The 14,597-nt window shown below is 37.2% G+C and overlaps 1 protein-coding gene across 3 annotated transcripts in view; it reads right to left on the bottom strand.

Moving 5' to 3' along the window:
- LOC118785705 (neuroligin-4, X-linked) overlaps positions 1–14,597 on the bottom strand; it is a 60,406-nt gene that overhangs the window by 32,418 nt on the left and 13,391 nt on the right. For all 3 annotated transcript variants that reach the window (XM_036540582.1, XM_036540581.1, XM_036540583.1), the window contains one exon: positions 7,677–7,829. In XM_036540582.1, the coding sequence (XP_036396475.1) occupies positions 7,677–7,829 (153 nt within the window). The remainder of the gene's footprint in view (positions 1–7,676; positions 7,830–14,597) is intronic.

The raw sequence follows: 14,597 nt of genomic DNA, 5'->3' as shown, positions 1-14,597 counted from the left end.
AAAGTAAGGTAAATTGATTTACAGCCTTACAACCTGCAGAATATTAGAGCTTTTTGCAGTATATGAGTGAGTCCAAGTTTCTTTCAATGATATACACACATCATATTGATTTGATCATTAAACAAACTAACATTGTGTTTATTCAGTTATGCTTTATATGTGTGCGTTATAATTACAATGTCAAATAGACACTGTCAAATCCCCTGGTAATGGCAAAGTCATCCAATTATCAAAGACTTCCATGACACCCCACACTTTAAATTATGAGTCAGTTTGTCACACATTTTGGAAAACTTTGAGACACTGTGCCTTTCATTTACAATTTTGAAAACTTAAGAGATGCAACATTGTATTATTAGTATTTAGTGGACGCTTCTATCCAGAGCAACTCACATAGGTTACAATTGCTTTACATGATGTTACCCATTTATACACCTAGACATTTACTGAGGCAATTCCGGGTTAAGTAGCTTGCCCAAGGGTACAACAGCAGTGCCCCAGCAAGGAATGGAACCAGCAGACTTTCGGTTACGAGGCCTGCTCCTTACCATTATGCTACATTGCCAGTTTATGAGAAATCACAAGCTCAATATCTACTACCACAGGTACTGAACTAGCATAATAAAATTCATACTAGGATTAAGTAGTTCTCTAACATATATGACATATGAAAAAGATACACAGAGATCTACTTTGTGTTTTATGTGTGAAATATAAAGATGAAAATGTATGAGATTAAGTTCACATCTAAAATTCATAGTTGGTTTAAGGTGGGTCTAGCTAGCGCTGCATAAATATTCCATGATGTACCACTGTTTTCATCCCTGGTAATGGGTTGTTCCCCCCTTATTTGGCACCCTATCGTATGGGAACAGGGATATCACTCTGGGAAATTCTGGGTATGTGTTAAGTGTCACCCACTATGGACTGAAAGAGTGGGAGTCTGGCCATGTCTCAGTATAGAATTGTTTCAGTTTTGTGCCTGTTTGCCTTTTGCTGAGTAAATAAATCTGGTGGTGTGCAGTTCAGTGTATGAATGCTGTAATATGTTGGAAGTATGGCTTTTGATATCTATATGTCTTAGAAGTAATAAATTCTCACTATTCTATGCTATACCCATGATTGGTATGCAATTACCCACTGTAACACTAAACTTTATGAATGACTAACACAGTGATTTGCAAATGTCAACACGGTTTTAGGCAACAAAGTAGTTATATCAATAACTATAAACATAGTATATAAGAGAAAAATACAAAAGTGACCCATGCTTGAACATTGCTTACAAAATAGTGTGTTTAACTCATTGGCAGCCATTTTGCAGCATACAATATTTGAAAAAGCCAAGTTGATAATATGTCAGTAATATTACATGGGACTGGCTGTCATCTGCGAAAGCATTATTTCATGACTCAAACCAACAGTTGGTCTGTGTTGAGTAGCTAATGTGTATCAAACTATGTGGATATGCACAGTAAACATGAACAGCAAATACAGGTTCAGATAATATCTAGATTTTGAAGCAAACAGCTTAAAATATTCATATTTGACCCCCGAACCTAATTTGTTTCTGAAACTCAAAACCTTGACTGGCAATAAGGCACAACTATAGATAAGCATGTGAAACTTGAGAGAGAATTAATCACATCAACTGTAAATTCAAAACTCCAAACTGACCATCACTACTTTCCATTGCATGTTATCGGTTTCTTTAACCTTCTAAGTGAGCTGTGCAGGTTTCCACTTGAAATCAGGTGAAATGTAGATGCTTAACAGCTAGCAATCTAGGGAATTGGTTGGTGAATGTGGATATGAGTTGATTTTGCTTTGCAAATATTGTTTAAAAGATGTCCTACTCTGATTAGTACACTCAAATGTATGAGTAGATACATAAAATTTCTGAGAAATTATTGTCAGTAGAGCAAATTGTTTCAAAGAATTAAATGTTTTGGAGCTTACGTGGTGAAAATATACGTGCTCAACAGTGTCCAACCAGTACAAATATATCACATCTAATGTTAAAAAGGTATTACTCCTCTACCCATCTGTCTCCAAATCAGTCACATCTCAGGCCAAACAGTACTGCACATGATTACCATGTCACATACTGTTTTTTGTTTTTTTTGTTCCATTCCCATTACTCTGAAACTCATGAAAACCACCAAAACCAAAAAAAGCTTTTTAAATTGCCGAGATATGAAGAGCAGATTCACTATCTGCAAGAGGGGCTACTGTTTAAATTCTGCAAAATGAGTGGTTTCTGAGCCACTGTAATTGCACAATTTCTACAATGTGCAATTATGCCTACCTTTCTGCTGTATTTGGATGCTGCTCAAAAAAAAAAACTAAACAGTGTACTAAGTGCATTTGGAAGGAAAGGCTAAAGTCAGCACATCTATCTGCTGAAAGCTCCCCAGCAGAATGGAGGCCATCTTGATATTAGTCCTAGGATGCATAAAGCAGAATATTGTGTATGAGCAAAAAAAAAAAACAGTACATGCAACAGACCATTAAACTCTTTGATGTGTGTCTATATGTGTGTTTGTTTGTGTATTATTCCAGGGGGGAAGTGTGACTAATTTTTATTTATACACAGAGAATCTTTTTGCTAACGTCAGTAATATGACTCTAAGAGTAACATGATGATGAGATATCCATAACAGACTGTGCCACTGTTTTGACATATAAGCAACAACTTTCAAAACACTGGCCTCACATTTCACATTCAAAGGCTTCAATACATCAAAACAAAAACTCCTTTCTACTCTGTTTCTATCTGAACTGTATCAAATACTTACCCAATTATTGCTGAACACTGTAAGGTAAAAATGGTCATACAGATTGCACTCTCTTAATGATTCCAATCAGCAAGTGCTTAGAATGTCCAAAAAATGCAGGAAAGCACACTACTGGGACTAACCTTTAAATGCACACACACACACACACACACACACACACACAAATAAATAACAACAGGTCCAGTTTTAGGGAGGCAACATACGTGTAAAGAGACATCCAAGTTATTGGAGAGAAACAGTAAGTGACTTTGCGTGTCCTGGAGTTACAGTATGTGCTTTGTATCTCGTAGGGCTAACATCACGGACCATATGGCAGCACCTTACGGCTTCAAAATTGTTGCAGACTCCTGAGCACAGAACAACTGCCACACTTTTGTTGATTTAGCTACGTGCCCATCATGACGTGTGTCAGGTTAACTTTCAGTGTATTTGCTAGTGATGAAGAAATGTAATGCATGTACACATGTGAACTCTTTGTGGCCTTCAGAGGCTTGTTAATCATGTCTCTATAAATGTGCTGACTTTTAGCCAGGATTTGCATTGTCTGTGGGGACTTTTGGAGGATACTCGTTCATGCTTTGTTTGTATATTTTTTTTTTCCCTCTGAGGTCCTTACTTCCCTAGGGCAAATGCCATCTGGACCTCGATCTGTTTGATGGAAAGGCTCTAATCCCTCCACTGCATCTGTTACATGCACACCCATTCCCTTACATTCAAAGTATTTTAAAGCAAGAACACAATGACAAACTTTTTTAGTAAATGCCTCAGCAAAACCGAAGCAAAAACAATGACTATATACAAAAAGAACGTAATATCTTTCTTTTTCCTTCAGTTTGAAAAGCAGTGCCTCCATTGATTAAATTCGCATAAATGGTGGTAGAAATAAATAATACTGCCTTACCTGGTTTACAGTTCGCACTTCGAACACTACAAGCAAACTGCACTAATGATCTGACTAAATATGAGTCTAAATTGTGAATCAATGCTCACTGACAAACTTGATCATCAGAATTAAAGAGATTAACTGGTGGCCTATCCTGAAGTGGCCTTGTACATATCACTACAGATAAAAGAAATCAGAATATTCTACGTCCTTGTGAGTCGTACAGGCTCAGGCATGTCTTCCATGTGTTTTTTTTTTTTTTTTGTATTTAGTAAGTCTATGAAAGGCTTATTCAGTGGCTAGTCCACACTGTATTGCTTTGTGATTTTACAAAAAACTCACTGAATGGGTAGTCACCTAGTATATCTTACTCTTATATGTCTTACAATACTTGTGATTTTTCCTTTAATAAAAGCATATTACTTTCTTTAGAATTTACAATTCCTCAGCTTGTTTATAACCAGAACTCTTAAATTGCTTGTTTGCTGTGCAAATACACCTTTTCTGTTTTCCCTCAGATTTAACTTAAAAGGAATTTGTATTACTGTGAGTCCTTCCTGGCTTTTCTGTCAAGCGAGATGGCTGATTATAGGCCGGCCTTTAGTTTTTGAGTCTCACTAGAATATGCTCTTTAAAGTTGTCATTTTGAAATACCTGGTCTTCCTATTATCCCTCATCCTCCACACACGCGGTCGCTCCACCGCGGGAGAGAAAGACCACATGCATCCATCAGGCGGCTGTGATTCAGTTGTCACAGCTGACTTTATGAACTTTCATCTGATTCACAGGCCACAGGAAATCAATGCCCTGTCCCTACTTCCTCCCGGTGCTCGCTGTCCTTGGCCAATTGCGCATCGCCCCGCGGGAGCTCCTGGCCACTGTCAGGGAAAGCACAGTCCTGATTTAAAACCAGCAAAGTCCAGAAGCGTACTGCACACCCAGGACTGAGGCAGTGCTGAACTCACCTCCCAAGAGCCCCTGAGGACACCCACGTAGCTGAGGCAATTGCCGTCACTGAGCTTATTTACATTTCAGTGCACATTAAACATAATCAATGATAGGACTGGGATTACGATCCCCATGAAACAAAACGGAGCCGTTTTAGAGTTGAAATGAGCCATTTGATAATTTATTTGTTTTTAATTTACAATACATTTTGATCTAAATATTTCACGACACCTTCTACACAGATGAATAAGTGATCCAAAGGCTCCCACTGTGATATTTAGTGGCATCATTAACTACCTGATGTTTGATATGAACGGAAAGTTCCACCGAGCGTTCACCAAAACTATAAAGGAAAGGAGAACCAAGTTCTTCTATATTCTAAACATGAGGCATTACATAAATCCATGCTCAAAGACGAGAAAAGGTCTAAATGAATCGTACTGCATTGCAATTCAAGTAAAATTCCGATGAAAGTAATCAGTTAAAAATTTGGCTCACTATAAATGTGACATGGTGGAATTTCCTTTCCATACTCTTCCACCAATTAATGTAGCTGATTCAACACAAGCACTCTGTACTATTAACAGAAGGCATGCTGTCACAGTAGCAGCAGAGGTCTGCTGGACAGCTGTGTGCATTCCTTGAAGCAATGGAAAATTATATATTTCAGAAGGGCTTGGTTTAGGGGAATTTGTTAATATTGATTGAGAAAGTTACAACAAATCACACAGTCTGCTTTACACTGAGGTGCACTCTGCTCATAGACTGTTTGAGCTGCACTTATGCACTAGGTTAGCTTGCAATTCAGTTAGCTCTATAATTCATTTTTCTCTATGCATGTAAAAATGGTGCATTCAGGTGGAAAATTACCTCATTTTTAGAGAAAAAAAGTTGGGTAAACATCCAGTCCAACCTGCTTGTTATATGGCTTAAATAGAGAAGTTTTGATATAAAATGCATCGACAACTTTCTATGTGAACTGCATTCTACTGTAAATGCAATAATAACTGCAATACTTGGAGGATTGCAATAATGCCTTTACTAAGGGCGGTGCATACAAAACCAATGAAAAATATAATAAAAGGATGACATTGGTTTCATTTTTAAAATGGTACTGAAAATGTGTTACATTTAAAACTGTTAAAAAAATGATACATAATTATTTGGGTGCAGTGTAAGAAATTTAATCTGATGAATACAATTAATTAAAAATGAGAACATTAAATGTGTCACTTGTAATAATGTCGACATTAAGTTAGTTTTGGAAATGCTGTCATTACAACTATTTTCACATAGTCAAAATAAGCTGTGTGTGAATAAAAATGCAAACTACAATTGGTGTCATTTAAGCATAAATGTGAGAGGCTGAAAGTAACTCTATGTCAGAATCTGCTAATACTTTGAAGACACAGGTTACTCAAGAGGGGCAAGATAATTAACAAGAAACACAACAGGGTAACTTTACAGTACATTGCAAAGTGAGCTTATTATTGGGAATATTATTAAGCTTATTATTGAAAATAAAATGTATAGTAGCATACACAAAGCATGTTTATCATCATAATATCATTAAGATATTTTCAGTATTGAAGTATTGTAGTTGGTATGATAACCCAATGTACAAACCATTGGAATGTATTTAGAAAATTTCTTAGAATTTAACATACTGTATCTGCTAGACCAAGAAACATTGTTAATACTCATGGGATATTCAACAAAAGGTTTACTAAATAATCAGGAAATAGTAATACAGTCTTCTGCAGTGTATGCATGACCAGTTAAGGGAAAAAGGGAAAATCAGGCCAGGAGAAAGAAAACAGATTATTTCAATAATGTTTAGCCAACATTGAACCAGATGAGGAGCATTGGTACTACTAGCTAGTTTTCTTTTTTAATTGTTATTGCATGGCTAACTATAATTATGGCATACTTACATACATGTTTTTATGGCATACTTACATATACATACAGGAAATATGAAAAGCACTTTCAATGCCGTTTTTTCCAGACAAACATTTACTATGCTATACTATATACTACTACTTTCTATATTCATTTGAAGAAATGACCAAAGAAAGTGGTGACTTGGATCTTGTAGTAGGAAGCAGCCGATTGTGATGCTCTACAGAGACACTGTAGAAATGAATGAGGCTCGAGCCCAATACGTCTGGCAACGTGGTTGTTGCATGTTTGACATTCCAGCAAAACTACATAAGATGTTGTCACTTACACGCAGTGTGGTATTCCTTTATTTGTTTGCCATGTATTGTATTCTGTGGTCTGTGCCTTGGGATAAAGCCTTTGCAGAGAATGTTAAGACCTCTTTCATCATCACCAGTGTTACAAAGATTAATCCAAGGAAACAAAATGCCTAATGCCTTGTCTAAACTTTCAACAGCGTCAAACCTGGCCCTATATTTTAGGCCTATTAGTTAAGACAAAGCAAAACCACAACATACGGCACACCCGAGCCCAAATGCTACAAATGTCTGTGTATTGAAAACAGGCTTCTATTGAGAGGTTGCTGCAAGGAGTACATGGTGTCGGTCACAAAGGAGGGAAGAGTGAGGTACAGTAGGGTGTGAGCTTGTCTTTCACATGTCATTTCCTCTATGGAACCATCCACTGAGCTGTCAAAGAGCTGAAATATAGCACATTTAACAAGAGCCCTTTTTTTTTCTCCAGCCTGTACTTTTTCAGAACGCCTCTTTCCCTCGGCTCACACAACTAAATATAGAGAGCAGCTCAGACAGCTCTAGCCTATAACAAATGGCTTGCAATGTAACACTTCCAGTGTGTGAATACAAACTCTGCCTTTTTTCGGTGCAGAGAACAGAGCGTCCCCAAGGTTTCTGAGGTGTGTCTGCTGCAGTACGAAAACCTGAGTAACAGTTCACAGAAAAACAATGCAGAATTAAAGTGGGTTCAGACCTAATCCAAAAACTCAGTGATAGCAATAGCAATAGCACAATAGCAAATTCCCTCATCAGACAGAATGAGGGAGTACGGTTTAAAGGCATTTTAGCAGGGAGGTACAGATGACTCACCTAAAACTCCTAATCGATAGTTGATGGTGACTACGATGACGTTGCCGTAGCTTGCAAGGATGCTTCCATCAATCATGTTGCCTGTCCCCTCCATGTAGGATCCACCATGAATGTACACCATGACTGGTTTCAAGCCATTCTCATCATGAATGTCTGCAAAGAAAGACAGGAAGTAAAACAAAAGGCAAAATAAAGCTACTGGCTATGTATTCATAAATGACCAGTTATAATAATAATGTCAATGTCAGTTGCCTGTGTACAAATTCATCATGAGAAGTTTGTTGAACAGTACTTTAACAAATAAATGGAGGAGGTATATGGAGGAGGTTTATTATAGATCTAATTAAACATGAATTTTGTTTGTCCAGAACTGATGTGTACAAAAGAACTGTTTCTAATCAGACATTGGTCAAATAACAGAATACATCTTTAACTGCACACAAAATCGTAATTCTCTAACATTAAATGATCTATATATATATATATATGTGTATATATATGTCATTGTTTTTATATGTCACTGAGTAAAAAGTAATGTCAAATGATATGCATAAACTCAACCAATCAAGTCAATCCTATTAATTCAAAGCATGCAAGGCAGTAAGGGAGTATTTCAGATTTATTCCAGTATATCCTGTACATGATATTATGCAATAATTTAGACAGTAACATCACATATTTTGTTATGCAACTGAAACTGAAATGTTTCAGTTGAATGATGTTTTGGGCAGTTTTGCGAACCACGCAAAACATCACCCAAAGTCAGTTAGACAAGAAAGCCAAGCTAGGAAAAATTGTCAATGACATTGTACATATTGTGGACATAGCTCTGAGCAGCCTGATACTGGTGCATTAGACGCTGTGTACAATGTCAGCGTCATACAGATCGAGTTCGCTCGGGACTCAGTGTAATTGTCAGTCAGCAGAGGTCCTGCTGCACTCTGATTAGTGGTTTGTGTTACATCGGCTGGTGGCTGTGGTGAGGAAGTGGACCTTGGGTTCATTCCGGTCACACCACTGCCAACCTGACGGTGGACAGGCAGCCCTGCGGGCAGCGCTTGCCGCGTCGACCGCGCCCGTTAATGCTCTCAGCAAAAACCGCTGTGACAGGTTATTAATCTCTGCCACCTTTGCTGTGGGCGCCCAGGCTCGCCAGCGTAAATACATACATTTCACAGTTTTTCACCTCCGCTGGCACCTCTGATCATTATTGGTAGTTTCTGTGCCCATAAGAAAGCTGCCTCCTGTGTTTTCCCATCTGGGCTCTAGTAAGAGGACACAATCTTCACACAGAACTTTCGAGAACTCCCAGGGTTTTCGCTTCCCATTCTATACAAATGGTTACAAACTGCAAGCTTCACAGTCATACTGTACAGTGTGTTAATGTTTTCCCCGTGCTAAGACCACTGCTCTAATTTATGACCAGTCACCAAATCACGTAGAAAAGTCAGGGAATGGATCCAAAGCAGAGCAGGAGGCTTGCAAAAATCATAAGCTTTAACAAAAAAAAATGTCCTTTCATATGCTGTCTTTAAAGCCATTTCATCAATGTATTTCCAAATCGGAGATGCCTGACTGTTTCAGTGCATCTTCAATATGTTACATTGGTAGTGATTTGGTCAGTGCACAAAATAATTGCATGTGGAGGGCATGAGACATTCCTTATGCAAAATTCTGAATGCAAAAGATACTCTACACCCTCCAAATCTGAAGGTATTGCTTTGGTGCTTTTGCAACAAAAGACATTTATCATTGCCATCATTTGCTGGAGAGTAATATATTCTCATATGCACAGATCAATGTAACCTGCATAGCTCATCTGTATAGGGGCCCATTGCCTCAATTTTCCATAGTGCTAAATATTAGTTGGAAGGATGCAGATGGTTGTTAGCGTCCATGCAGCACATGAAGCTCCATATTCTGAAATCATTACATTGTTCTGTTTACTGTAATGCTCAGATGAAACTGCACAAAGCCTGAAAAATAGTCACTGCTTCCTTCCTCCAGTGGTCAAAGAGGCACATGTACGGCAAGCATCATGAAAGCTTTCTCAAAAACATCCTTGTGCAGGAATTCTACCCAAAGACCTTTTACTGAATTTTAAAAAGCGTGGTGGAGTTCTGCTGGAGTGCACTCGGTTAAGGTTTAAACTCTGAGAAGCCAAACAGCCCATTACCTGCAGAGGGGCACGTTGTCTGTATGCAATGATTCCCCACTATCCAAACAGCACAATGATAAATCATGTGATCTACTGCAGTTTTGTTTTTTTGCATCACGTGACGCACTATATTTGAGTATGTCCTGGGTATTAAATGCTGTTTTCCTATATTACTTTTCAGTAACAAAAGAACGGGCTTCATCCAGGAATTTTAATATATCAAAATGGGTGGTTTATTCAGCTTTAAGAAACTGTGCACGTGAAAAATGAAGTATTCTTTTGTGACACATTATATCTTTGTCTTGCTGTATTTTTTTCTCTGAAAATATACAGTTGCAAAAATATGCAGTTGCATGTAGACACCAATGTATTCATCCCAGAATGGTTGTAAGAATGGAAGAAATATATATTTTCACCTCAGAGAAATGCAGGTTCTTGTGAGATCTGAGCACAGTAATATTGCAAAGCCAATCACAAACAATTAAAACTTAATGATTATTCAACATTTTCTCCATTTGTAATAACTGCAAGTTCTGCCATGTGTATACAGAAGTCTCACAACAGTTATCAAACTGGAGAGAGGGAAGAATCTGAAAGCAAATAATCAAAAATAATGGAATTACTAGTATCACCAGATTTGACAATAAACTATTGCACATCAATTTATAAACGAATACACATGAATTTATATTGGTTCAGAGACGGTAATCAAAATTTCAAATGTCATGCAGACGTAGAGAACGCCTGGATAAAGCCCATTATGTACTGCAGATCTATACTGTACATACATTTTTGACAACCTTTTGAAAAAGAGAACATAGGCACTCTAATTTTACCAAACGTCATTTTCATGATCATCATTAGAAGCATTCCATGATTATGGAAAAAAAAAATATTCAAACCATAGGAGATTACCTTCCATGTGAATGAGAAAACACCTGCTGATTTTCTCCAGTTCTCCACTTAAGGGAAATCTGGATTTTGTCCTTTGATAAATACAATGGCAGCAATGTAGCACATTCAACAGTAGCCTACCTTGAACAGACTATACAATAACAGCAAAACTGAGGACTTAATTTGTATTAGACATCCTTTGTATGTGTTTGTCATCGGTTAATGACGATTCTAAACAAAGCAAAGAAGGTATTACGAAGTTTTTTTTATATAAATATAATTACAAAAATACAAATGTATTAAAAAATACATTGGATCACAGGAAGCATTTCAAGACAATGAAAATACAATTGCTTGAATCATGTTTACATTATCAAAGTCTGATCAATGAAGAGTTCTGAAGAGTTCAATGAAGAGTTCTCTGTTTGAAGCTAAGGGTCCCTATCTCACTTTATCATTTCTCATGAATTGCTGTCATTAGGCATGGCATCTAAACATCTGTTGTGACTGTGAGTGGCCTTCTAGGATAAAAAGGTTAAGTGTGCATTAGTTTCTGTACTAAAATACAGATCATAAGCAGGCCAAGAATCCAGAGATGTGAAAAGGTAAGTTGTATGTCCAGGTTAGCACAGTCAACATTGACTACCACTTTAAATTAAGCAGAAAAGTTAGGACTTCATTGCAGCATGCTAGTGACATAAATGGCATAAAACTAACATACACAAGAAGCAGTGTTATGTCAAAAATCTTCAGTGCTTGGGTAGAAGATATGATGCACAACCTACAGTATGAGATGTAGCCCTGTGACACCGTCTTCTCCCACCCTCAATTACAAGGAGAAGGACACTTAAGAGCTAAGCACTCTGAATAAAATTTGAGTGTCAATATGTATGTTTTATGTTTAGCATACATTTGATGTTATTTTAACAGTGAATTGCATTTTAATAATGACTTCTTTTATAAAGCCCTGGACCACATCCCTGTATATGCTGGTCATGAACCTTATGGAACTCATCCTCATTGTTAACCAAGGTATATCTGTACCTGAATATGAAGACTTGAGTGGCACAGTTCTAACTTTTTTCAGGGTTAGACCTTATTCATTCAAATGCTTGTCTGTATCAAGTTATAGAGACATGACATTTCACTGTATCGTACTGGCAGAGTTGCTTTCATGCAAAGAAGTGAACAACTCAAAGACACTTGAATAGCAGTAGTATATATAATTTGACATAGTTACAAATGAGCAGATTCCTACTTTTAAAACAAGGGTTAGTGTCCATGCTTCACTGAGCAATGTAAAAACGAGGAAGGGCAACATGACTGTTTAAATCAATTAAAATGCATGCATAGGTTCAGTTGCTGTTTCAATTTGCAGTGCAGGGAAGGGAGAGAATTCAGTCCAAAAAAAAAAAAAAACATTTATATTGCTCACTTTGTACACGTTTAGAGAGAGCCTATAACACTTCTCGCATGGGAGCTGTAGTCATCTATATGCTAATTTCTCCACAGAAGAAAGTGGTTTGAAAAATAAGGAATCCAAGAGGTGCACACAAGTATGCACATCAAGGGGAAAAAGAAGGTGAGGTAAAAAAAAAAAAAAAAACCCACAAAAACTAATTCACAAAAAAATCAAAAGGATTCTCATGCACCACTGTCAAGCTTTTTTGTTTTCTTTTTAAAAAAGAAAAAAAAATACCTTTATCTTCGCCACCATCATTACTGGTTATATCATCGTCGTGACTCTTTGAGTTGGCTCCTAAGGTCAACAGGAAAAAAGTAGAGGGAAGGGGAGGACATTTGAAAAAAAAAAAAGGCAGCTTTGTTAAAAAAAGGTAAAAAGAAAGAAATGCACTCAAAATCTTTTTGGATTTCACAAAAAAAAAAAATATATTACATAAAAATGCAGAAATTCTTACAGATAAAAACAGAAATGCAACTAGTTGAATAGAGGCTCTACATTTGTCAAAAAGGCGAAATTATTTTTCGATGGAATAGTTGAAAAGCTACTCTGTCAACGGCTAATTCAGGTGAGCTCACATATCACATAATTTTATATTGTGTGTTACTGATGTAGCTTTTTAAAAGTATTGCCAGCATCATAGCCTTTTCCTCCTTTCCCTCTCTGTACAAAATGGTGAAATATTCGGACAACTGTTTGGCTGGATGTTTCTTAAATGTGTTCGTTTTAAATAACAGTACAAACAATGTGACGTTACAGCATTAGCTATACTGGAAGCAAAACAGAGAGTGTGCATAAGCTTTCAATACAGTTGAGGAGAGCCAATTAATTTTAACAGATTGATTTATTTCCTGAAAAGCAATATTTTCTAATGCATTCTGTAGTGCTGTCTATATTGGCAAGCAACGTGTCTGACTGAACTGCTGAATGTGAATTCCTGCTTGCTTTTGTGTCTGACTACAAAAATAATGTGAAGTACATTCTTTCTATTATAGCATTAAAGTATAATTTCAGTAGACTTTTTTATCACAGTATTATGCTTACAGTAATGTGTGATATACCTGTATCACATCAAATGCGGTAAGTACACACAATGCTGTTAAAGACTGTTTGGCGTTCAAACATATGTCACAGTTCTCTCCAACAAATAGGTCAGTCCCTTATTATTGCTCTATAGGAGAAAATAAACTGGAAAGACGCAAAATTAAAGCAGAGTGGAGTAGAAATTAAATTTAGTTTGCATACTGACACATGCCAAAAAAGTTTGGAATCACAAAATATACTTTGTATTTAATAGTGTATGTTAGCAGTTTAACTATTTTTCTTAATCTGTACCTTTTATGAATTGGTCACCTTGGAGCCTGTTCCACAATGCAGTGAAAAAGACCAGTTTTAAGGATACTTTCAGCTAATTTCAGTTTAATACAAAGATTTAAAATTGATGTGTGACTGAGATTGTTCCTATCCTAGAAGAATTCATAGCCATTTTCTCGTAACATGGATTCCACCGAAAATACCATGCTTTCAAGTTGTATAACCTGTGTCCCAATTGCCTGTTATGTATTTACAATATTCAACTGCAAATAATGATTTCAACAGGTAATTCAGATGCTATAGATGTTTCCACATGGTAGACAGTCCTGTTACTTTGTTGCATTTTCTGTGCCAAGGGAATTCTCACATCAGTTATATCTGAATGAGATCAAAGCCACAGCTTCGAAGAGAAACTGTGGCAATTAGCTAATGGCTTTTTTTTTTCTTTACCGCGATTCAAATCGTGATGTTCCCATCAGGAGTAGGCCTGCTCTTTAGATTCAGAATTTTTTTGCAGCGTTTGAATGTGGTTGTTGGTCTAGAACCAGCCCTTCTTGATCCATCCCATGGGAACCTGCCTGGTTATACTTTACATTATAGCCTCTTCAGGATCATTCTTGGTGTTCCTCAGATGGGCATCACTTTGCGTATACCATGTCCACACAGTTCAGTGTGATACCATCAGATGAGGCCGGAAAGCCAAATAGTTATGAGGGAGCTGGTTTCCTCAGCTGAAAGCAATTCAGAGGCTTCTATGGATGAGAGGCACCCAGCTTGCTACTGTATGTGATCTGCATCCCGCACATTGATTTGACCCCAAGACCTTGAGTCTCGGGACATGGGACCTGTCAGAAAATGGACTCAATTTCACACAGGCCTGGCAGCTAATCACTGAGACATCATGCCCTCTCAAGATCAATATTCATGTGTTTTTGAGAAAGGTATCAATGTTGGTGTGGAATTCACACAAGCCCTTGGAAGATAAACAAAATGTAATTGCCTGTCCAGCAAAACAGTCACGCAATCATGGTCACACATTCACCTGAAACGTGACAAATTAAATGGGCGCATCTGTAAACATGTAGCAAAATAC

This window comes from Megalops cyprinoides, chromosome 11 (assembly GCF_013368585.1).
Source record: "Megalops cyprinoides isolate fMegCyp1 chromosome 11, fMegCyp1.pri, whole genome shotgun sequence".
Classification (NCBI taxonomy): domain Eukaryota; kingdom Metazoa; phylum Chordata; class Actinopteri; order Elopiformes; family Megalopidae; genus Megalops; species Megalops cyprinoides.
The sequence above is the reverse complement of the archived record's forward strand: the minus strand, read 5'-3'. Positions and strand labels throughout refer to the sequence as shown.